This window comes from Capra hircus, chromosome 4, assembly GCF_001704415.2.
Source record: "Capra hircus breed San Clemente chromosome 4, ASM170441v1, whole genome shotgun sequence".
In the NCBI taxonomy this organism is placed as follows: domain Eukaryota; kingdom Metazoa; phylum Chordata; class Mammalia; order Artiodactyla; family Bovidae; genus Capra; species Capra hircus.
Window position 1 is genome coordinate 58,362,197 of NC_030811.1, and position 26,490 is coordinate 58,388,686.

At 37.8% G+C, this 26,490-nt stretch overlaps 1 protein-coding gene across 1 annotated transcript in view; it reads right to left on the reverse strand.

The window, feature by feature from the left end:
* TBX20 (T-box 20) overlaps positions 1,244 to 26,490 on the reverse strand; it is a 47,591-nt gene continuing 22,344 nt past the window's right edge. The window contains exons 7-8 of the mRNA XM_018047138.1: positions 6,795 to 6,907; positions 1,244 to 2,670 (exon numbers count right to left, since the gene is read on the reverse strand). Of these exons, the coding sequence (XP_017902627.1) occupies positions 2,330 to 2,670; positions 6,795 to 6,907 (454 nt within the window). The 3' untranslated portion in view covers positions 1,244 to 2,329. The remainder of the gene's footprint in view (positions 2,671 to 6,794; positions 6,908 to 26,490) is intronic.

Below are 26,490 nucleotides of genomic sequence, written 5' to 3' on the forward strand. Positions count from 1 at the left end.
AAAAGCACTGACAAACAGGCCAACTATTAAATAGTAAATCCTTATCCTAGCTTCTGTGGATATTTAAACATTATGTATAACTGACATTTTAAAGAAATGCACATCTGAGCTATGTTTGAAAGCAAACTACCTGTGAATACTATAGAATAACGTGCAAGAAGTTAGAAACAAGCTTACAGTGTCTGCCATAGGACTTTGAGATGTTTAGTTAATGCAGCTTCATAAATAAACCTTGGGGTACAGTGGAGAAAGGCAATTGCAAGGTCCAACAATAGCATCAGTTAGACAGGCTGTGCCAATTATACCTTGTTTCATTGGCTGGAAATGCCCAAGAAAGGCATTTGATATGGAAAAGCCTAACATTAAAACAACCAAATAAAACCCCACTTGAGTTTGATATGATAAATATATTACATTTTACTTTCAAATACACCTCTACTCTCAGCAGCAAGATTTCCCATCTCTTTGAACAGATTCAATACTTTCATAGTTAGAACAAAGTAGAATGGATATTACATTAAAAAAAAGAGTATTGGGGAGCTTTGTGAAGAAGCCAAGTTAAATCTTTTATCTAGAGTGCATTATATCTATAGCTGAAGGACCACAAACTTCATTAAGCCTCTGTTATTAGGGAAATGAACTGTTGCAAAATGCCAAATATACTACCCTGCTTATAAATGCCTACATATATATGGCTCAAAAATAATACAAGCATAACTATGATATAGTTAAACTATTATAAATATCAAAATAAGGCTTAAGAAGATAGCAAGAGCTGAAAATAAAGTGGATAAATTCTTTAGATTTACTTATAAGCACGTTTCAGTCAGGATATCATTGTGTTAACATACAATTTCATATTATGGACCTAGAAGAATGATTGAGTCACTGAATGTAACACAGTGAGAAAAAAGAACCAATCAGATATATGAACATATAACTATTCATGACCATAGGTTAAGTGGTTAAGTAGTGGCTATCTGGGCATTGAGAATGGTCATTCATAAACCTTGTCAGTCAGTGGCAGTGGCTGATCAACAACAAAGCAAATTTATTGAAAATGAGAATTTGATCTGGTGCATTTTAACATCCATAAGGTTTTCCAAGGGGCTTCCCTGGTGGCTCAGTGGAAAAGAATCTGCCTGCAATGCAGGAGATGCGGGTTCGATCCCTGGGTTGGGAAGATGCCCTGGAGAAGGAAATGACAGCCCACTCCAGTATTCTTGCCTGGAGAGTCCCATGGACAGAGGAGCCTGGTAGGGTACAGCCAAGGGGGGTCATAAAAGAGTCAGATACAACTTAGTGATTAAACAACAGCAAACAAAGGTCTCTCAAAGATGAAGCAAAAATGAAGGGGACTTTGGTACTCATGGCAGAAAAATTCCTTTCAGAACAGGGCAACCATCTTTTTATTATAGCTGTTAAGTGAAAGAAAGTCTCACATGTCAAGGTGTAGAGACTTTAGAGTGTCCCTCAGTGAATAAGTAAGCAGTGTATTTACAACGCAGCCTAGAAAAAGAGAACTTCAGTTTTACAATGTAACATACAGAGCCTCTAATTGCACAATTGTATATGGAAAATTTTTCCTACATAGATGGCAAATAATTGCAAGAAACAGAATTAGGAAGAAAGAAGACAAGACTGTGAAAAGGAACTTGTCAGGTACTGGCCCTTCAATATTATAGAAAGAACTTTGTGAAGTCATTACCACCTACTCATCCACAAAATGGGATGCATTAGCATTATCTCAGCTCCTTCCCCAGCAAACCAACACAAAGGAAAACTAAACATGCTTGAGCTACAGCACTATAAATATTTCTCTATTGGCTCTCGTTTCCACAGACAGAATTGACTTAAGTTAGTCATTATCCATTGTGGTCAGTATGTTATACAGTATTGCCTCTTTGAAGATTCTTTTAACCTGTGGAAACTGGAAAGAAAACCTATACGTGTTGACTTTATACACTACTGCATTGACACAGCATTTTTAACCACTAGGAATAATGCACCTTAAGATTCATCTGCTTTGTATTATTACACTTTCTGGGTAAATTGATATCCTTTTAGTTCCAGGACTTAGGCTGGCTAAGAACTTTATACTGATCCTCTCTCCAACTCAAAAGCTGTCCCCCAGCTACAGATGAAGCCTGGTCCATGGTGCTTTCCCTCAGTGGTAAGTTTTATTGTTGAGTCCAGCTCTCCTCTTTCATAGGTCCCATGTCTCCTGGAGAGCCCCTGCTCCAACACCCCACACCCCACCCACCCAACCCCGTCCTATATTTCCATACCCATCTGCACATTCTGGATCTGGACTCTCCTTTTAGAAGAGTCATACAAATGGCGTCATCACAGCAGAGGAATGGCGCAGTCCTTGGATAGCAGCATAGGGACCCTGCTGAAAGTAGTGATGATACCGGGGCATGTGGAATGAGGGGAATGTCGGGCCACTCCCCTGCATGGAGCTGGCAATGGCTGATGGGGTCAGAGGCATGCCAAGTCGGCTGTATGGTGGCAGAGAGCCCTGTATGGGGTGAGGAATGGGTGTTGCTATGGATGCCGTGCTGGTGCCAAGAGCAGTCAGGGACTGTGGGTGCTGAAATGCAGGAAAACTGGACGAAGACGATACCCAGGAGCTAAGAGACAAATTATCAGATGTTGTAAAGGCTGATCCTGAAAGGGAAAAAAAAAATCTCATTAGACCAGAAACTCTACTTCAACATGCAAATCAAGAATTACGTTATCTGTAAGCATCAATTAAAAAATATAAATATAGATACAGATCTACAGTTTTAAAAGAGGAACAGTTTAGTCAGAAGGCATCTCCACCTTTCCACACAAGAGGATATCATTTATACTATGTATGGAAGAGAGAACTTGATAAACAGAAAGACTTACTCTTTAGATTGCCTGCATACTCTCTGAGAGTGGCTACGGTGCCAGCACCCTGCCTTAAGATAATGACCTGATAGAAGTTCCCTTTAAAGAAGTTCCAAATAGCTGATCACTGTCTTAACCTCCAGCATCCCCATATGTAAGGCTGGACAGACAAGCCTCAACAAAGCTACCTGGTTGCTAAAGCCACTGTGAAAACCTACAAGAGTGTTTTTCTTTTCTTCTTTAATTTCTTTTTTTTTTTAGCTTCTATAACCCTTTTATTTTTGAAATAATGAGAACATTTACTATGTTGATTATATTTAAGACAGATACACAAAAATCAAACATCTTTCAATGTGCCAGCTATACCAGATGTTGAAATGTGGGAGTAATAAACATCAAAAATAAACAATAAATACTTAGAAATTACTCTAAAGAATGCATGATACTTGAAGTTTTTCACACAACTACTGAAAGATGGAAGGAAAGGTTTTAATAATTGGAGACACATGCCATATTCTGGGATGAAAAATAAAATGCCTTTTTAAAATTCATTTCTTCCCAAATTAATTTATTGGCTTAGTATAAAGCCAATGAATGGCTTCCCTGGTGGCTCAGATGGTAAAGAATCTGTCTGCAATGCAGGTGACCTGAGTTCAATCCCTGGGTTGGGAAGATGCCCTGGAGAAAGAAATGGCAACCCATTCCAGGATTCTTGCCTGGAGAATTCCATGGACAGAAGAGCCTGGTGGGGTACAGTCCATAGGGTGACAAAGAGTCAAATACAACTGTGTGACTAACACCTTAACTTTCAAAGCCAAATTTTTTCTACTGTCAATTCAATTTGCAAAATTATCAGGACAAATAATGTTTTGAATATTAAAATATTTTTAATTGTAACAAGCATAGATTTTCCCTACCAGATATAAAAACATGTTATCATGTTTTAAAAACAAAATAGTGTGTTTATGAAAATAGCATAGTACTGAGCAATGCAAAGAAATAGAGGAAAACAACAGAATGGGAAAGACTACAGATCTCTTCAAGAAAATTAGAGACACCAAGGGAATATTTCATGCAAAGATGGGCTCAATAAAGGACAGAAATGGTCTGGACCTAACAGAAGCAGAAGATATTAAGAAGAGGTGGCAAGAATACACAGAAGAACTGTACAAAAAAGATCTTCACGACCAAGATAATCACGATGGTGTGATCACTTACCTAGAGCCAGACATCCTGGAATGTGAAGTCAAGTGGGCCTTAGGAAGCATCACTACGAACAAAGCTAGCAGAGGTGATGGAATTCCAGTTGAGCTATTTCATATCCTGAAAGATGCTGCTGTGAAAGTGCACTCAATATGCCAGCAAATTTGGAAAACTCAGCAGTGGCCACAGGACTGGAAAAGGTCAGTTTTCATTCCAATCCCAAAGAAAGGCAATGCCAAAGAATGCTCAAACTACCTGCACAATTGCACTCATCTCACACGCTAGGAGAGTAATGCTCAAAATTCTCCAAGCCAGGCTTCAGCAATACGTGAACTGTGAACTCCCTGATGTTCAAGCTGGTTTTAGAAAAGGCAGAGGAACCAGAGATCAAATTGCCAACATCTGCTGGATCATCAAAAAAGCAAAAGAGTTCCAGAAAAGCATCTATTTCTGCTTTATTGACTATGCCAAAGTCTTTGTGTGAATCACAACAAACTGTGGAAAATTCTGAAAGAGATGGGAATACCAGACCACCTGACCTGCCTCTTGAGAAACCTATATATGCAGGTCAGGAAGCAACAGTTAGAACTGGACATGGACCAACAGACTGGTTCCAAATAGGAAAAGGAGTACGTCAAGGCTGTATATTGTCACCCTGCTTATTTAATTTGTATGCAGAGTACATCATGAGAAATGCTCAGCTGGAAGAAGCACTAGCTGGAATCAAGATTGCCAGGAGAAATATCAATCACCTCAGATATGAAGATGACACCACCCTTATGGCAGAAAGTGAAGAGGAACTAAAAAGCCTCTTGATGAAAGTGAAAGAGGAGAGTGAAAAAGTTGGCTTAAAGCTTGACATTCAGAAAACGAAGATCATGGCATCTGGTCCCATCACTTCATAGGAAATAGATGGGGAAACAGTGGAAACAGTGTCAGACTTTATTTTTGGGGCCTCCAAAATCACTGCAGATGGTGATTGCAGCCATGAAATTAAAAGACGCTTACTCCTTGGAAGAAAAGTTATGACCAACCTAGATAGCATATTCAAAAGCAGAGACATTACTTTGCCAACAAAGGTCTGTCTAGTCAAGGCTGTGGTTTTTCCTGTGGTCATGTATGGATGTGAGAGTTGGACTGTGAAGAAGGCTGAGCTCCGAAGAATTGATGCTTTTGAACTGTGGTGTTGGAGAAGACTCTTGAGAGTCCCTTGGACTGCAAGGAGATCCAATCAGTCCATTCTGAAGGAGATCAGCCCTGGGATTTCTTTGGAGGGAATGATGCTACATCTGAAACTCCAGTACTTTGGCCACCTCATGCCAAGAGCTGACTCATTGGAAAAGACTCTGATGCTGGGAGGGATTGGGGGCAGGAGAAGAAGGGGACGACCGAGGATGAGATGGCTGGATGTCATCACCGACTCGATGGACGTGAGTCTGAGTGAACTCCGGGAGTTGGTGATGGACAGGGAGGCCTGGCGTGCTGCGATTCATGGGGTCGCAAAGACTCGGACATGACTGAGCGACTGAACTGAACTGAGCAAGATTAGAAGCCACATCAATAGAAAATAACAAACTATCCCAATATAAAATATATGTGCATATTGTATTATATACTTCGTATATGGTAGGGGGGGCTTCCAGGTGATGCAGTGATAAAGAATCTGTCTGCCAATGTAGGAGATACAAGAAATGTGGGTTTGATCCCTGGGTTGGGAAGATTCCCTGGAGTAGGAAATGGCAACCCACTCCAGTATTCTTGCCTGGAAAATCCCATGGACAGAGGAGCCTGATGGGCTGTATGTAACCCATGGGGTCACAAAGAGTTGGACATGACTGAGGGACTAACAAACATTCAAAGCCTGAGCAAATGTGCACATCATTACAGACTATGGGGAATGACAGCTTAGTTTCCATATTTTTTATTAGCTAATTAACAAGTTGTAAGAGTAAGTTTTTCTTATATCACAATATCCAGAAGTTTAAACAAAGGTTGACAGTGAATTTTCCAACTGCATAATTACTAGTAGCTCATTTGGATTTATTTACAAGAGATGTCATATGTTTTGTCTGTTTATGCTATTACTTATCATGGACATAAAAATATGTCCATATAAGACTTTCCCTATGCAAACATCCTTGTGCCCAGGCACCCTCTAGTCTCTTTTGTCTGAATTCCCAGATGCAAAGAGCTCCTCCCTTAACATCTGCAACAGAGGAAATTTTTAATACTCCCGGACTCTCACCACCCAGGACACCACCTCTACACAAAATGTTCCACTAGGAGAATCTTCATTTTTCAAATATTTTCCATTCTGATTATTAATCCCAATAAGATATTTCTGATATAAGTAAAACAGATATACTCCCTGATTTTCAGATTATAAAACAGATTCAGAAAGACTAAGGAACTACCCCTCATATCCACTAGTTCTTTGGTAGTAGATAACAGAGGAATAACTCCTGAGCCCTGACTCAGAGGCTCCGTGTCCTTTTACTGGAAAACAAGCCACAGGAAAGCTTCAGGCAGCGTAGTCACTTAAGAGGTAAAGGCGAAATAATGATCAGCCTCAGGCTGTCCCTTCCTGAAGAGGCTCCTGAAGTACTTTGGGGCCATCTCTCCTCTGAGGACTAGGAGTCTCATCACCTCCCTGTCTTTGCTCTCCATTGGGCACGCTTGCTCCTAGCAGTTGCATAGCCTGGAAGCAGTCTCACCTCGGTTTTGTGTTGTCTGAAGCTCATCCCCTAGCACATCCTCTTCTCCTCCATAGGTACGGATGGGTGAGCGGGCATAGGAATGCTTTTGAATCAGGCTCTCCACACTTTCCCTAGGTTAGAGAATGACACATGGTGAGTAAACCAAAAAGTTAAGTAATCAGAGGAGAGGAGTCTTAAAAATGATTTACTAGTCAGTAAAGCCATTTTCTCAGTCAAAAACCCACCACTTCAGAGGCAGACAACATTCAAAACATGCACATTTCATTGTAGATGGCTCAGAAATATGACCTCAAGCATATAAATATAAGAAACTTTGTATTTGCTTCTCATAAATACAAAGAAACAAGTAGGACAGGATAGGGACAGTCCCCCAAAATTCTACAAAATTAGGGGCAAACGTGAACAAGAAGTTATAAAACATAACCATAGGAATATAGAGGTTAAGGACGTTAAAAAAAATAATAATGAATTTACCACAAGGAGCTGCAGTCCTATGACTTTATCAGCTAATGAACACAAAACACTCACCTGATATGAATGGCACTAATTGAACATCTGATGAAATACTGGCCCATAGTTCAAAATATCATTAGTCATACAAAGACTCTGTGTTTACTAATAAAACCAGTAAGTGCATAGCGTATATGACAATTGCTGAGTCACTTACTCAAGGTCTTAATTCACTATAATATTAGAGCATGACTGTCTTTCTGGGTAACTTGGGTCATTAAGAAAAAAGTCAATTGAGATGTGCAAACTTTAATAAAATGACAACTGTAATATTCAAGCTTATTAATCTAATCTGATTAATCTAATTCAAGCTTTTAATCTAAGCCATGTGTCATACTGTTACTATTTAAAATGAATTTAGGAAAGAATTAGTTATTTTCACATGAGAAAAGAACTTGCTTCAGATGCCCTGGAAGACATCTTCTCTTTGTAAAGTCATAAAGGCTTGATCATCAGTGGGCTGAAATCATGGATGATGTATTTCTAAGGTGTATTCCGCTGATCCTAGGCATTTAGACTGCTCTCTCTCAGCATTTAAGTTCAAAAACAGAGTATAGTATCTGCCTCTCTAAAAATGCCCTAATATAAAATTATTTAAACCTTTTTCACATACACCCAAGAAAAATTGTTTAACACAATAAATTGTGGCTGTGTGAAATATTTTGCTTCTCTATAAGAAGTATATTCATTTTTTCCTTGGAAAATCACTGGTATCATTACTTATTCTCATCTCTAAGAGGGAGAAAAAAAAAGGATTTTATTGAAGTGATTTATTTGTGTCAGGCCTGGAAGTGAACTGAAAGCAATGGCAGTTCTTATATAAAGGATGGCATAATTAAATTATTGCCTTTTAAGTGATTGAAAACAGTGGTGCAAATCATGGCCATCTCTTCGAAGATGTTACAAAGAATAGACAGCCCATGTTGTTTACTTTATGTCTAATCCCTGTTTCCAGTAGGATGAAAAGTGCAAAGAATTTGTTTAGCCTGGAAGACTATTGTGAGGATTTCTAGACTACTGTGCTCTGAAAAATAAGGGATGACTCATTTAATGAATGAAGTGATTTAGGTATTACAAGCTAGGACACTGCCTTGTGATGCTCAGTTCTGTTATATCCCAAGCAAGAGACAGTAGTTAGTTTGGATTTTAATAGATAAATAAAATGAGTAACATTATTGAAGGTTGAATTTTAAATATCTAACACTAACTTATTTTCCCTGGCAAAAAGAATACATCATTATCTTAGGTATCTTTAAGAGATCTCTTCTGACTAATACGTAAGCATTAATTCCAGTAATAATATACATGTGAGAGACGCAATCATAGCCAGAAGGTAGGCAAGATAATAGGATAGCTTCAGTTATTATGTTGACTCTGCAAAAATGCTCCAGAAATACTGGAAGTCATCTGAACTATTTGTTCAAACTCCAGACAAGCAAAACCAACACACTCATCAGTATTGTGACTGCCCTTCCTCTGTCTCTGAAACTTCAGTACAAATTTCTTAATGCTCAAAAAAGCAAAGTCTTCCCTTTCCTTCACACTCTTCTTTGCACCTCTGCTATACCTAATATATTCCTCTTTAAATGCATTTACTAGATGGATGGCAATTATGTGTCTGCATGATCGTCTCTACCGCTACACTGCTGGCCTCTGATTGAGGGAGAGAACAATGCTTTACCTAGGCAGTGGCTCTCAAACTTTAGTGTTTCATGAACTGTTTATGTCCCCCCCATTCTTGTTGAAATCTTAATCCCCACTGTGATGATTTGAGGATGTGCATTCTTTAGTAGACAATTAGGTCTTAAGGCTGAAGCCCTCATGATGGGATTAGTACCCTTATAAGAAGAGAAAGGAGAGTTTGCTTTAGCTTTCTTTTCCTCAGCCACGTGAGGACACAGTGAGAAGACAGCTGTCTATGAACCAGAAAGCAGGTCCTCATGAAAAACTGAAGTCTGCCAGCTCATTGATCTTAGACTCCCCAGCTTCCAATACTGTGAGAAATAAATGTCTGTTGTTTAAATCACTCACAGTCTATGGCATTTTTGCTATAGTAGCCCAACCAGACTAAGATAGTGTTCATCAAAATTACCCAGAGGGCTGGCCAAAACACAGATTTTTGGACCCCACCCTCGAGTTTTTGATTTAGTAAGTCCAAAGTGTGGCCTGAGAATATGATTCCCAGTGTGTTTTCAGGTAACACGGATGCTGCTGACATGGAAGTCACAGTTGGAGAACCACCACCCTAGTGCAGTAGTTACTGGAACCTGCTTAGCGCAGGTCCTAGTCCTGCCGCTTGTTTTGTGTGCCTCTGGGCAAATCACTTCACTTCTCTGTGGCTCTGTTTTCTCATCCGCAACATGAGGATATTAGGTCGTAGAATTATTATTAATTCTAATGGGAGGGAGGGGACATGGGGGTGCCTATGGCTGATTCTTACTGATGTATGACAGAAAACCACAAAATTCTGTAAAGCAATTATCTTTCAATTAAAAAATTTTTAAAAATCTCACTAGGATTATGTGATACAGGCTTTAGACATTAGTCATCCTTATCCTTGTTACTCATTTCGCTTTTGTTAAGTAGTGCAGGTAATTCATTTTCTATTCACTGGGAACTTCTTGCAAATTATCTTTTACCTGTGTGGGTTGTAACAGAGATGTGAAGGACTTGGTATATTTAATTAAGTCAACACTAGACTGAACTCAAAGAATAAACAAAATAATATAACTTAAAAAAAAAAAAGATTGAATGAGTTAAACACACAGAGTTTATATTGGCATTTGGCATATAATAAGTGCAGAGTAAATGTTTATAGGTAACAAAGTTAAGTTACTATTAAGTATCAAAATCATATTCCTAAAGCTGGCTACATAATCATAATCATTTTAAATTAAATTGAGACTTCTAGTCGCTATAACATGCTATACTTCATTTAAACCATCCTATAATATATATGTCACAGAAAATTAAGGAAAAATTAAATGTTATTTCAGTTTACATTCTAACTTTCTCTCTTTCTAAATATAGACCTGGAAAAAAGCTGCATTCAGGGATAAAATGTCAGATTCATTAAAATCAAATCTAATTTATAGGAAACAAAATATTTAAAGTTATCCTTGTTCATCAGTTTTCTCATGTTTATATCATGTCTTACTGAGCCTTTATAAATAAGTGCTTGTCACAATATTTTCCTAAAGATTTATGCAGATAATGTTATAAATTACCATTAGATAATATATCAATATTTGTTGCTTCCACAAAGTACTTAATAAATGAAAACTTTAGATAATATAATTGGAGATGTATTATAAATCATTAATTTTAATTTGAGAACAGAAATACACACAATATATTTTGGAAAAACAAAGTAACTCTAATCTTTTTAAAAGCTCTTTCAGATTTTAGTTTATTTTTATTTATTTGACTTAATCTTACTAATTTTTCTTTTCAATAGTAATCTGCATTTCTGGTTTTATATCATTATTAGCAACTTAAGTAAACTGTACCATTGTGGGGGAAAAAATAGTTCCCTAAGTCTAACCTTTGTGACTAGAACAAAGGTCCTAAGCAAAGCACAGATTATGCAGCCTCTAAAAATAAACTTTAATAAATTGTGAGGCAGGGAACAAATATCCTTCATACAGATAGAAAGACACAAGCAAGAAAAAAAGGAGGATAAATTATGACCATGAATCAACTGTGAATAACTTTGGTACTCTATCAAATTCACTGGTTTGTTTGACACTGTTTTGTAATATAAATGTTTCCTCTTAGAAGCTGTGAATAAATAAGTAACATTTTAAATGCAGGAACATAGCTTGCTAGTTAAAAGAGTTTTGTTATAACTGCTTATCATTCTGTTAAAAGTCATCCCTTCCTTTTTGTGGTTATTGTCATCAGACTATTTCAATTTATTACATTAATAGATTTTATTTAAAAGCAGGCTTTAACCTGGTTACCAAACAAAATAACTTTCATTTTCTACATACAGTCTCTTACACTAACTCTATCTTCATTGGAGATGATGAAAAAGAAGTTTCTCTAATAAGAAGCTGTGTAATCAGATTCCTTATCTGTATCTGGTCTCTGCCTTCTCCCATTTAAATGAAGGTATGGCAGGGAAATGGGGGGCTGGATAGATGATCTCTAATATCTACTATGGCTCTAACAATTTATGAACCTACAAATATATAAACAGAAGTAAAAATTTTCAAGAGTCATTTTGAAAAAGTCCAGTCCTAGTTGCAAAGAACCCTGAGCTCTAACCCCAAATCTCTTACTGATGGATTGTGTGATCTGGCAGGTCACGCTCTAGGTCCCACTTGCCTCATTGGTATAATGACAGGGAAACCAAAAATAGTTAAAAATCTTTTTGTGGTTCTTTTTGTCTTTAGTGTAGATTCTACCAGGGTGTTTTTGTTTTGTATGTTTTTATTTTGGTAGTCATACTACCAACCTAATGATACACATTTAAGTTCATGTTTTATTGTATTTTTAATTTTTTGGAATTTAAAAAAGCATAATTTTCTTATATGGTTATTTAATAAATAATTTACATGATTTCAAGACAAATCTCTGAGAAGGCAATGGCACCCCACTCCCATACTCTTGCCTGGAAAATCCTATGGACAGAGGAGCCTGGTGGGCTGCAGTCCATGGGGTCGCTGAGAGTTGGACACGACTGAGTGGCTTCCCTTTCACTTTTCACTTTCATGCATTGGAGAAGGAAATGGCAACCCACTCCAGTGTTCTTGCCTGGAGAATCCCAGGGACGGGGGAGCCTGGTGGGCTGCCGTCTATGGGGTCGCAAAGAGTTGGACACGACTGAAGCGACTTAGTAGCAAGACAAAACTAGAGCACATGGCGTATTCAAAGGCAAAAAAACAAAACAACAAAAAAAAACACCACTCTAGTAGAATCTACACTAAGGACAAAAATAGCCATAAAAAGATTTTTAACTATTTTTAGTTGTCACATTGTTGGAGATATCTAGACATACATGTTCTGAGATTGCTATACTTCTATATGCTGTGGGAAAAAGCAGAGGAGCAATGACAGAATATTCTATCATAGTTCCTGGTGTCACTGAGAACTAGAGGCTCAGCATGAATGAAAAGAGATACAGGTGTAAGGTCAGAGAGGTTCAGTAGAAACCTTACCATTCTGAATAGAAGTGGAAAGGATTAGTATGAACTCAAGTAGGATTTTACCTTTAAGGTACATGTAGGTATACACACACATGTACCCTTCATGTGAGAACGGAGTCTGTCTGGGGAGAGGAGGATTCTGAAAGGTGGAGACTCACATTTGACTTATTTAAAGCTTGAGCACTGGATTTTTACACATTTAAAATATCATTATTTTTCCATTTTATAATGCAAGTTTGGGAAACATTGGGTAAAGTATTTTCTACTTCCTTAATAATAAACTGGATTGTGTTTTAGAAGCTTTTCTAACACTTACTTTCCCAAATGCCTTTTATACTGTTTTCTAAAGGCCCTGCAAGTTTCTAGTACTCTGAAAGAGAAAAAAAAAATTACAACCTATTTTTCAATTATTCATAATTTCGGAGGCACAAGACAGAAGATATATAAAAGTGGCATAGATATTAAAATTTATAGATAATTTTTAAAAGTATGCATCTCCAGGTTGTTATTTGTCATCCTGCTCTGCTGTCTGTCTGCTGGCTTGCACTACAGGTGCTAAAATGACCCTAAGAACATGTCTCAAAAACTACCACTGTAAAGACAGGAAGGATAAAGTATTGGCAGAGATCAGATCTCACCAGCTTTGTCAATTAGCATCACCACATGGGCCTCAAAATGAAATTCTGAGTTTCTTCATTTTAAATATCATTCTAAGAAGGTAAAATTTCTGGGTAGGAGTTTTCCTTGCTGCCATCATTTCCACACACCCTTAAAGCTCTAAGCCTGGGATCAGCAATTTTTCTCTGTAAAGGCCAGATGGAAAATATGTTAAGCTTTGTAGGCCTTAGGATCTCTGCCATAGATACTCAGCTCTGTCACTGTAGCCTGAAAGCAACCACATATACATAAATTGAAAAATGTGATTGTCCTTTAATAAAAATTAATAAACAATGAATTTTAATTTTATATTATTACATATCACAAAATGTTATTATTATAACTTTTTCAACCATTTAAAATGTAAAGACCATTCTTATCTTGAGGGCTATACCAAACAGGTGGTAGACAATAGGGTTTTTCCAACCCCTGCTCTAAGCTATTTACCAGACTAGAGATGGGCCCCACTTACCCCACAGAGCTCTTATGAAAACTTTACTGCCTCAGAAACTCCACAAGCCAGCTTACAGCTATGTTAGAACCAACACTGCTTATCTCCTGTGAACCTCTTTAGCAGATCTGCCAAAAAATAATTGATGCTCCATTGCCTGATATAGATAAAACTATAGATTTTCAGAATATCAAATTTGCAACCTTGTTTCCAGAAGTTTTCTTCTTTGGCTAAACTAATAGAGAGTATTTGAGCCCTGAGCAAAAGGACCTGATTCCCACTGGGCTTGTGTCCAAATTTCATGTGTTTGAAAGTTTTGTTCAATGCCAGGGAGTTTTAAACATATTTTATAGAGACTCTCAGTATGAATCCTGAATGACTAAGGTGAGATAAGCGTATATATTTAATTCTCTGGCCCCCTGACGTGACTGAGAAAACACGGTGGGGTACCAGCTGCAAACTGACATTTTAGTCACAGGAAAGGACATGAAGGGAGCATCAAACAGCGTGGGTTCATTGCTCTATACGGAGGAAGGGGATCTGGGAGAGCGAGGGTGCAGTGGGGAAGAAATGAAAAGCCCTCTGCCAGAGCTTAACCTGAACCCCACCTTGGAGCAGCAGAGATCAATGATAGAGGCAGGTCTTTGAGCAGCTGATGAGAAGCAGATTCTCACACTGCTGGAGGCTTTGAAGAGGAATCCCACACCAGCACACTCTCAGCTGCACACACCGTGGCTTTGGTACACTGAAAGGTGTGGGGCCAGTGACCACCATGGGCTCTGGAAAAGGGCCATGAGGTTGCTTTGTTGGGCATGGAGAGGGAGCTGCTGATTTCTAGCTGCTGAGGCAGACAGGGTAATTTAATCAAAGTTAATGTAAAGTTAAAACTCCCTTTTCCAAGGCTATCTCCTCCTACCTGCAACAACTTCCTAACCCGAACAGAATAATTATATTTCCACACGGGCATACTCACAATAAATTTAAATTATTACCTCTTTTTCAGTCTGCACCTGAAAGATTTCATAGATTCACATGGTTTTATTCACAATTAATCTCAGCTCCTAACACTAAACAGATACTCCATTCTATACATGAGCTAGAGAAAGATAAGTAGACATTACAAAAATACTCTTCAATCCAAAAGGAGAAAACTAATTTTAAAAAATGTAACAAGCAATCTCTTTTGAAACTGCTTTGTTCCAAGAAACAGGGAGAAGTATTTTAAGTCTCTAACTGTACTTTCAAGTTTTTAGTGAGATTTAAGAACACCCTGTATTGATAAAGCAGGGACTGGCAGACATGAAAAGGAAAGAGTTTGGAAATGTAAAAGTATACTTGAAAAATGACAATATAGTAATTACCACATTTTAAAAGAACTCAATAAGGAGAGCAAACAAAATACCTGATGCCGTGGAAAACAGACTCAACAAATTATAAGATTCATATAAGAAATCCTTCCAGTATCAGAGTAAACAGTTAAAAAGATAAAAATTATCAAACAATAGATAAGAGAAGTAGGGAATTGATGTAACATGTATATAATAGGAATTTTAGTATGTCTGAATAGAGCAGACAGATTAAAAGCCAGAAGAGGAGAAAAATGCTCATCTCATTTTCTTGAGATGAGCAACAACTTGATTTTTCAAATTGAAGGGCTCAATCATATTGTAAATACGAATGAAAAAAAATTACAGCTAAACAAATACTGGTACAATTTCCGAATTTCAAAGAAAACTTTCTAAAAGCATATTATATCAGACAGAAAACAAAAAGGCAATTTTCTCACAATGGAAAGACAGTGGGTTTAGCATCAGCTTTTACCCTATCTACGGTATTTAAAAACTAGACAACAAAGACAGGTTGAAAGAGTTCTGAGGAGAAAAACTGTGACCCTAGTCAGGTTTATAATAATGGCAACAGATCCTCTCAGATATATAGAAACTAATAAAGAGAATAACCCATATATCCTTCCTCAACCAATTACTCAACATTTATCAACAGCTGAGAATAGTCTGAACACAATTTCAGTAATGAGTGCAAAAGAAGTGAACATTAAACGATGAAATGAATAGGACTAGAATTGAATTTAAATGATTTCAGTTGGTGGATTTCTGATCCTTACATTAACATTAAGAAAAAGAATTTAAAGAGAAGATGAAGAAGATACATGAATAAGAAACTGGATTTTAAGTCCCAGATAATTTAAAACAAAACTATAGGTTGAGGGAGGGGCACTACAAGGAAATAATCACATAATAAATATCTCCAGTATTCTGGCCTGGAGAATTCCATGGATTCTACAGTCCATGGGGTCACAAAGAGTCGGACATGACTTTCACTTTCACTTCACTTTCAAATATCTCCTATTTTACAAAAAAAGAAAATATATAGTTTCATTCCTAACAATAACATAGAAATATCAATTTTACAATTAAGTCTTTCACAATTTAAAAGCATATTTAAAAGAAATATAATGAATAAGAGAAAGGACTTTGGTTTCAGACAAACCAACCTGGGTGTGAGGCTCAGCTGTCACAAATTACACTATGTGAATTTGCATAAAGTATTAATCTCTTTAAGCTTCAGCTGACTAGGAATGATAATCATTCTTTATTATAAGTATAACTGAAATAAAATGTATCAACTATATAGCCCACTGCCTGTAACATGTGGTGACTATGGAATGTTAACCATAATAAAGAGGGGGAAGACTTGATAAATTCAACAAAAGACAGGAAGAGAAAATAAAAGGTAAAATGAATAGCTGAACTTAACAAAGAGCAGAAACAGTTACAAAGAAACAAAACCAAACATATCAGCAGTTGTAATACCTGGAGATAGACAAAATTTTTCTGTTAAAACACAAAGACCTTCAGACAAATTTTTTAAAATACAGATATTCTATATGACATTTTATAAAAATACATATCATTATTTACTCAACAAATATTTGAGTGTTTACTATGTACCAGGCACTATTCTAGGTTCTGGGGATATAGTAAGAAACAAAAAGCAAAGCACTGGACCAGTCAGATATAGGGGCTGCATATCTGAGTGTAAAGGCCCTAAATGGGGCTGAGATGGACCTGGCTATGTGAAAAAAAACAAGTAAGACAAAGGTAGATAAGTTCAGAAAGATAACTGGGAGGGTCGGGATCAGACTCTATGGAACCTTCCAGGCCTTGTCTGGACTTTGGGTTTACAGTGAACGGGAAGATGAGTCACCGGAGAGTTCTGAGCAAGACTGATGTGATCTGATTGACTTTTTTTCTTAAACGATCATTCTGATTGGTGAACTGAAAGCTGACTTAAGAGCAGTAAGAATGGACAGAAAAATCAACAGAAAATTAACAATCTAGGAAACAGATGATCGTGTCCTAGATAAGAGTGGTAGCAGCAGGAGTGGTAAGAAGTAGTTGGACTTCTCTGGATATAGTTTGAAAAAGTAGTCAACTGTATGTAGAAGCGAAAGTCGCTCAGTTGTGTCTGACTGTTTGCGACCCCATGGATTATACAGTCCATGGAATTCTCCAGACCAGAATACTGGAGTGGGTAACCTTTCCTTTCTCCAGGGGATCTTTCCAACCCAGGGATCAAACCCAGGTCTCCCAGATTGCAGGCAGATTCTTTACCAGCTGAGCCACAAGGGAAAGTGAGAGAGAAAGACAAGCCAGGGAGGGTGACTCCCAGTCTTTTGGCTGAGCAATGGGAAGGATGCAGCTGAGAAGGGAACTGTAAGAGAAACACAGATGTAGAAGAGTGTGATTGGGCATCCTGTCACAGATGTGTGAAACTTAAGGCACCCTTAAGGGAGAGGGAAGAAGAAAAGAGACAGCCAGAGCTTTGACTCTAGAGAAACCAGAACCAGAGATGTAAATTTGACAGAAGTCAGCATATAACGGCATTTAAAGACAGGAAACTAACTGCTCATATCACTCAGGAAGGGGATGTGGACTGAGAAGAGAAGAAGTCCATGGACTAAGGCCTGGACCATATTACTATCTTACAGATAGAGGACAAGGAGAAGAACCAAGACGTGGATGGAGAAAGAATGGCCAGTGGAGTAGAATAAAAACCAGAGATTGTGAGAGGTCTTGGAAGCAAAGAGGAAAAGGGAGAGAATAAATGACAATGTCAAACCCCTGTAACAGGTGAAACAGGACTGAGATGTGACCACTGAGCGTAGCAGCGGGGAGTTTACTGGTGACCTGGACACGGGTGGACTGGTGGAGGAGTAGATGGAACTCTAAAAGACAGGGTAGAGGAGACAAAGGGAAGAGAAGAGCTGAGAAGAAAATGCACAGAACTCTTCTTAAGGAGCTTCACTATAAGGAGTAGAAAACTGGGAGAATCAGTAACTCAAGAGACACATGGCATCAAGAGGAGGCTATTTTTTACTTGATGAAAGAAATGTCAAGATATTTGTTTAATGATGCAAGAGAAGAGGGATCTCTTGCTGTTAGAACAAAGATTTTTAAAAATTAAAAACAAATAAAACCAATAAATGTTAAGGTATAGCAATATAAGGTTAGACAAAGCAGAACTCAAGACAGGCATTAAATGGGATGGAAGTAAATGCATATCTGACTGATAAACTATGGAACAAACCAAAAAAGTAGTTAAAGGTAGTTAATTCACCCCAAGAATTCCCCAGATGAATTTATGCACAAGATTGTAAAGGACCACTTCTTTAAACTGATCAAGCAATAAAAAGCAGGAAGGTATTTCAGTTCATTCAGACTAACAGAAACCTGATACTAAAAGCTGACAAAGAAGGAAGAAGAAACAAAATGTATCTCTATTATGAAGACTGATACAAAAAGTCTTAAGCATTAATAAAATATGGGTAAATTAAATTCAGCAATGCATTACAAGAAAAACAGAATCCAGATAGGATGTATTCCAGAAATACAAGGATGGAAAGATGGTTCACCATAGAAAATATGACTAGAGTTAATCCTATTGTTTTTTTTTCTTTAATTTTAAAATCTTTAATTCAGTAGAAAAACAATTAAAATTGTCTCCATGCATGTTAAAAGAGCATTTAAATTCAGTAACATTCAGAATAGCAAAAAGTTCTTAATTTAGGCATGGGAAGGTATTACTTCAATATGATAAAGCACCAATCCAAAACCAAAAGCCAATGAAAACCGTATATAATGATAAAAAAACTAGAGGCATTACTAAATAAGTCAAGAACAAGAGAAAAATGCCATCACAATTACATTTTAATAGTGTTCTGGAAATTTTAGTCAATGTAATATAACAAGAAAAAGACATTGTAAAAAGCATGAATATTAGAAAGAAAAAGATAAAATTGTCATTTTTGCAGTTGATATGGAGATCTAAGTGGAAAACTCAAGAGACTAAAAAGAAAAATTATTAAAACTAATGTTTTTTCAGTTCAGTAAAATGGCAGGATGCCAATGACATACAGGAATCAATAACTTTTTATAGACTATAAAATTCTATTTTCAAAAGTAAGCCACCCCTAAAATAACCTTCTAGTACATGCAAGACAAAAGAAAGCTATCATGAGCCATATATGTAATTTTAAATAGTCTAGTTGTCAAAGTTTTAAAAAGCAGATGAGATTAATTTTAGTAATTTATTTAACCCAATATATCTGCAAAATATTATTTCAGCATGTTATCAATATCATAAAACTATTGTTGAGATATTTTCCATCTTTTTTCACACTAAATCCTGAAAATCAGTGTCAGGTTTTTGTTTTTGTTTTTTTTTGGAACTTAGAGTACTTCTCAATATGGAATAGCCACATTTCTTCACTAACCATCTGTGGCCATTGGCTATTAAACTGGACAATTTAATTCTAATAAACCTAGCTATGTGCCTGAAAAAAATGTGTAGGACTTACAGACTTGAAAATACCCTAACTTCTAAAGAACATAAGAAGTTTCAGTAAAAAGACAAACATATGATGTATTCCTAGAAGTCTCAGTACTGTAAAGACATAATTTTTCTCCCCCAAATCATTATACAAGTTCAACACAAGCCCAATCAAAATTCCAATAACTTTTTTTTTAGAAGACTGGACAAGATGATTCCAAACACTGGAAGTATAAATGTCAAACAGTATCAAGAAAATTTGAAAATGACAAGTAAAAAGACCTGGAGTTTGTCATATCAGATACCTGACTCCTCTTTTTTCCTGTTGCCTGGTAATGTCTATTCCACTTTCTCTGTCAGTATCCAGTACTATATATTTTCTAACGTATTCCTTTCCCACTTACTCTATTTGTACAAAACAAAAACAAAAAGCCTAACAGAAGAAACTTAATTTTGAACATTTAAATATCTTCATATCTTTAAATATCTTCATCTGTCCTTTCTCAGAAGTAGTACCATGCTTTCCCTTACTATCTTTCTTTCACTTAGAAAGTGTCCCTTCACTCCCCACAAATAAAAAGAAAACACCAACTGACAGACTATCTGTAAGTTATATTTACTATATGGCACTAGCAGGAAATTCTCTCCGTGAACTGCTGCTAAGTCGCTTCAGTCGTGTCCGACTCTATGTGACCCCAGAGACGGCAGCCCACCAGGCTCCCCCGTCCCTGGGACTCTCCAGGCAAGAACACTGGAGTGGGTTGCCATTTCCTTCCCCAGTGCATGAAAGTGAAAAGTGAAAGGGAAGTCACTCAGTCATGTCCGACTCTTCGAGACCCCATGAACTGCAGCCTACCAGGCTCCATCCATGGGATTTTCCAGGCAAGAGTACTGGAGTGGGGTGCCATTGCCTTCTCCACCTTGAACTAAATAGCTATAAATCAGATCATACTGAGAAACCCTTTTGGACTTTTGATTTGCTTCTTAGCTGTCCACTGTAGGTATATGTACAAAACATCTAATGAAAATACCTTCTGCTTTTGTTAATGACACTAGTTTTCTTTTACAAATGAGGGTGATGTTGTCCCTGGGAGTAAGGCTACATGTGAAGAATGTGGCACATTCAGGAATCTCACTAGAACTTCATAAAATGAGAGTGAGAAAATCAGAATGGCTTTTAGCGTATCTACAAAGCTTGTGCAGATGTGGAAGGAATAATACTGTGAGTTTGGAGGTATAAGGCATATAGATCCAGTCCTAAAGGCATTTTTTGTTTGGGTATCCCATACAGTAGCTGTAAATCTGGGATAGGAAACTTGAAATCATTAAGGTCACATATTTATAACACCATATTCAATTAGGTTAGAAAAGTGCAATTTCTGTCATCATGTCATAAAAAGATGTGTTTTTCTCTCAGATCTCTTATTTTACAAAAGCTCTCTATATTGTTACAAATAGGGCTGTTTTCAATCAGTTACAAGGGGCAATTCAATTACTAGATGGTTTAGTGCAGTAACTGACTCCAGACTAATTTAATTTCTTTAGGTCTCCAAAGATCAATTGATCTGATTTGTTCCATCCCCAAAGGCTGTTTAGGAAAAATTCAGACTTAAATACCTGGAAATGAAATCCAAAACCTTGGCCAATTTCACACTACTTAGGTCATCTTGCAAACTTGCAGCTAGTCTCATAAGATGCTCTTTTAGCCCTCAGACCGCTGAAAGCGTCTAAGTTTCATGTACATGTGAGTGTTCCCGACATCAGGATGTTTACTCAGTTAAGTGGAAAATGTGGCTGCATGCATTATCAAGTCCGTCACTCTAAATGGCAGTCAGTCTGGGTACTTGCCTCTCAAAAACATAAGTAAAACTTAAGGGGCTCTTTTTATTCTAGAAGTATTTTATTAAGATTATTGAAAGTAACTTGGAGGGAATAAAACTATGCTCATCTCAATTCAGTTCAGTTCAGTCATCAGTCGTGTCCGATTCGTTGCAACACCATGGACTGCAGTATACCAGGGTTACCTGTCCATCACCAACTCCCAGAATTTATTCAAACTCATGTCCATTGAGTTGGTGATGCCATCCAACCATCTCATCCTCTGTCATCCCCTTCTCCTCCTGCCTTCAGTCTTTCCCAGAATCACAGTCTTTTCAAATGAGTCAACTCTTTGTATCAGGTGGCCAAAGTACTGGGAGTTTCAGCTTCAACATCAGTCCTTCCAATGAATATTCAGGACTGATTTCCTTTAGGATGGACTGGTTGGATCGCCTTCAGTCCAAGGGACTCTCAAGAGTCTTCTCCAACACCACAGATCAAAAGCATCAGTTCTTCAGGGCTCAGCTTTCTTTATGGTCCAACTCTCACATCCATACATGACTACTGGAAAAACCAAACCTTTGACTAGACAGACCTTGTTTGCCAAAGTAATGTCTCTGGTTTTTAATGTGCTATCTAGGTTGGTCATAACTTTTCTTCCAAGGAGCAAGCATCTTTTAATTTCCTGGCTGCAGTCACCATCTGCAGTGATTTTGGAGCCCCCAAAAATATAGTCTTGTCACTGTTTCTATTGTTTCCCCATCTATTTGCCATGAAGGGATGGGACCAGATGCCATGATCTTTGTTTTCTGAATGTTGAGTTTTAAGCCAGCTTTTTCACTCTCCTCTTTTACTTTCATCAAGAGGCTCTTTAGTTCTTCTTCACTTTCTGCCATAAGGGTGGTGTTATCTGCACATCCGAGGTTATTGATATTTCTCCTGGCAATCTTGATTTCAGTTTATGCTTCATCCAGTCCAGCGTTTCTCATGATGTACTCTGCATACAAGTTAAATACGCAGAGTGACAATATACAGCCTTGACGTACTTCTTTCCCAGTTTGGAACCAGTCTGTTGTTGCATGTCCAGTTCTAACTGTTGCTTCTTGACCTGCATACAGATTTCTCAGGAGGCAGGTCAGGTGGTCTGGTATTCCAATCTCTTTCTCAATTTTCCACAGTTTGTTGTGATCCACACAGTCAAATGCTTTGGCATAGTTAATAAAGCAGAAGTAGATGTTTTTCTGGAACTCTTTTGCTTTTTTGATGAGCCAACAGATGTTGGCCATTTAATCTCTGCTTTAATCCTCTACTTCTCTAACTCCAGCTTGAACATCTAGAATTTCATGGTTCACGTACTGTTGAAGCCTGGCTTGGAGAATTTTAAGCATTACTTTCCTAGCATGTAAGATGAGTGAAATTATGTGGTAGTTTGAGCATTCTTTGGCATTGCCTTTCTTTGGGTTTGGAATGAAAACTGACCTTTTCCAGTCCTGTGGCCACTGCTGAGTTTTCCAAATTTGCAGGCATATTGAGTGCAGCACTTTCACAGAATCATCTTTTAGGATTTCAAGTAGCTCAACTGGAATCCCATCACTTCCACTAACTTTCTTCATGGTGATGTTTCCTAAGGCCCACTTGACTTTGCTTTCCAGAATGTTGGCCTCTAGGTGAGTAATCACATCATTGTGATTATCTGGGTCATGAAGATCTTTTTTTGTATAGTCTTCTGTGTTTTCTTGCCACCTCTTATATCTTTTGCTTCTGTTAGGTTCATACCATTTCTGTCCTTTATTGTGCCCATTTTTGCATGAAATATTCAGTTGGTGTCTCAAATTTTCTTGAAGAGATTTCTAGTCTTTCCCATTCTATTGTTTTCCTCTATTTCTTTGCACTGATGACTGAGAGGGGCTTTCTTATCTCTCGTTGCTATTCTTTGGAACTCTGCATTCAAATGGGTATATCTTTCCCTTTCTTCTTTGCCTTTTGTTTCTCTTCTTTTCACAGCTACTTGTAAGGCCTCCTCAGACAACCATTTTGTCTTTTTGCATTTCTTTTTCTTGGGGATGGTCTTGATCACTGCCTCCTGTGCAGTGTCACAAACCCCCGTCCATAATTCTTCAGGCACTCTATCAGAGCCAATCCCTTGGATATATTTCTTACTTCCACTGTATAGTCATAAGGGATTTGATTTAGGTCATACCTGAATGGCCTAGTGGTTTTCCCTACTTTCTTCAATTTCAGTCTGAATTTGGCAATAAGGTGTTCATGATCTGAGTCAAAGTCAGCTCCCAGTCTTGTTTTTGCTGACTGTATAGTGCTTCTCCATCTTTGCCTGCAAAGAATATAATCAGTCTGATTTTGGTATTGACGATCTGGTCATTTCCATGTATAGAGTCTTCCCTTGTGTTGTTGGAGAGGGTTTTGCTATGACCAGTGCATTCTCTTGACAAAATTCTATTAGCCTTTGCCCTGCTTCAATTCTGTACTTCAAGGCCAAATTTGCCTGTTATTCCAGGTATTTCTTGACTCCCTACTTTTGCATTCCAGTCTCCTATAATGAAAAGGACACCTTTTTTGGAGTGTTAGTTCTCAAAGGTCTTGTAGATCTTCATAGAACCATTCAACTTTTTCATCATTACTAGTTGGGGTATAGACTTGGATTCCTGTGATAATGAATGATTTGCCTTGGAAATGAACAGAGACTATCCTGTCGTTTTTGAGATTGCAGCCAAGTACTGCATTTTGGACTCTTTTGTTGACTATGATGGCTACTCCATTTCTTCTAAGAGATTCTTGCCCACAGTAGTAGATATAATGGTCATCTGAGTTAAATTCACCCATTCCAGTCCATTTTAGTTTGCTGATTCCTAAAATGTCAATGTTCACTCTTGCCATCTCCTGTTTGACCACTTCCAATTTGCCTTGATTCACAGACCTAACATTCCAGGTTCCTATGCAATATTGCTCTTTATAGCATCGGACTTTACTTCCATCAGCAGTCACATCCACAAATGGGTGGTGTTTTTGCTTTGGCTCCATCTCTGCATTCATTCTGGGGTTATTTCTCCACTGATCTCCAGTAGCGTATTGGGCACCTACTGACCTGGGGAGTTCATCTTTCAGTGTCCTATATTTTTGCCTTTTCATATTGTTCATGGGGTTCTCAAGGCAAGAATACTGAAATGGTTTGCCATTCCCTTCTCCCATGGACCATGTTTTGTCAGAACTCTCCACCATGACCCATCCATCTTGGGTGGCCCTAAATGGCATGGCTCATAGTTTCATTGAGTTAGACAAGGCTGTGGTCCATGTGATCATATTGATTAGTTTTCTGTGACTGTAGTTTTCAGTCTGTCTGCCCTCTGATGGAGAAGGATAAGAGGCTTATGGAAGCTTCCTGATGGGCGAGACTGACTGAGGGGGAAACTGGGTCTTGTTCTGATGGGCAGGGCCATGCTCAGTAAACCTTTAATCCAATTTTCTGTTGATGGGCAGGGCTGTGTTCCCTCCCTGTTGTTTGACCTGAGGCCAAACTATGATGGAGGTAATGAAGATAATGGTGACCTCCTTTAAAAGTTCCCATGCAGGCACTGCTACAGGCAGTGCCCCCAAGCCTGCAGCAGGCCACTGCCGACTCACGCCTCTGCCAGATGCTCATCTAGTAAAATATAATTATTTTACATTTTCAGATTTTGAAAGTGCTTTCATAAGTGTCATCTTACATGGTCCTCATAATAAAGTGAGCAGTGTTATGTTCTCCATTTTCTACATGAGGAAACAGACTCAGGGTAACTTCTGAGGATCACTTAGAAGTGATCTAACTTAACTTACTTACTTACTTAAGATCTTACTTAAGTGATCTACTTAACTTAGGTAACTTCTCTAGGATCACTCAGCCAGGGAAAGGCAGAGCAGGGACTCTAACCCATGGCTTTGTCTTCATATACCATGCTCAACCCCTGACCTGAAACAGAAGATATGAGGCACCCTATAAAAACACATCACTACTGACCCACTGAACCACTGTCTTCATTTTTGCCTGATACCTGATTAGAAAGGAGAAAAAATTCACCTAGTATAATCCCACTTGCATAAATCCAGTGTGAATCAGTGCCTTTGGCACTCTAGAAACAGGAGATGAGAGAGATCACACCTAAATGGAAGTAGCCTTTTTAAAACACCTCCTGGTGGCTCAGATGGTAAAGTATCTGCCTACAATGTGGGAGACCCAGATTTGATCCCTGGGTTGGGAAGGTTCCCCTGGAGAAGGAAATGGCAACCCACTCTTTGTCTGGAATATCCCATGGACAGAGGAGCCTGGTAGGCTACAATCCATGGGGTCACAAAAAGTCTTTGTAAATGTGGATTGATATCTTCATTACCTCCATCATAGTTTGGCCTCAGATTGATTATAAAATCTGATGATTTAATTATAAAATGGTGACTATTTTATAATTTAAATTTGCAAAGACAGTAGAATTTAAATGTGTACACCAAAAACAAAACAAAACAAAACAGAGTAAGTACAGAAGGTTGCATAGTACACCTAGGGGTACAAATAATCAGTTAGGTTGAAAAAAATCTTTTCTTTGGAAAAAACCTTTTTTTACATTCATATTGGGCAACTATGCATCTCAATATAGTCATTACTGATCACATAAACAGTCTCACACTGTGTGAACCATTTTAATTAAAAATTAGGGTAAATTACAGGCATATGATTGTCACTTGCCTTAAAGGTCTTGATATCCAATAGCTTTCCTATTAAATATAAGCATTCTACACTCTAGATAAAATATGCACCTTGATTTAAACTGCCTTTTTTTGCTTCAGAATTCCAAGCTACCTTTATAGTCTTTATGTTAGCAAATATATCCACTTCAGAAGGCAAAGGCTATTAAGATTCTGTTTTCTCTGTGGATTGCCACTTAAGACATGAAGCTTAATATCATCAAGAGGACTGAGTCTTTGATAACAAACAAGCCCTATTTTTTGCAGTTAAATTAATATCCTTTGGTTTAATATCCAAAGAAACCACTTCACTCAGAAATGGAGCATAGAATAGATTCAGCTGCAGCAGCTGTCAGAACTTCAGCAGTTGCATATCTGTAGGGTTTATAACTGGAAGTGAAGGTGGGGCAGAGAACGGGAGACTCTACAGAGTACTGGAGACTATATACAGTAAAGTTATGTCTCTTTGGTGTTGCAACGAGTGTGCTCTTACAAACTAGTGCTTTTCTTTATCTTATCTGGGCGA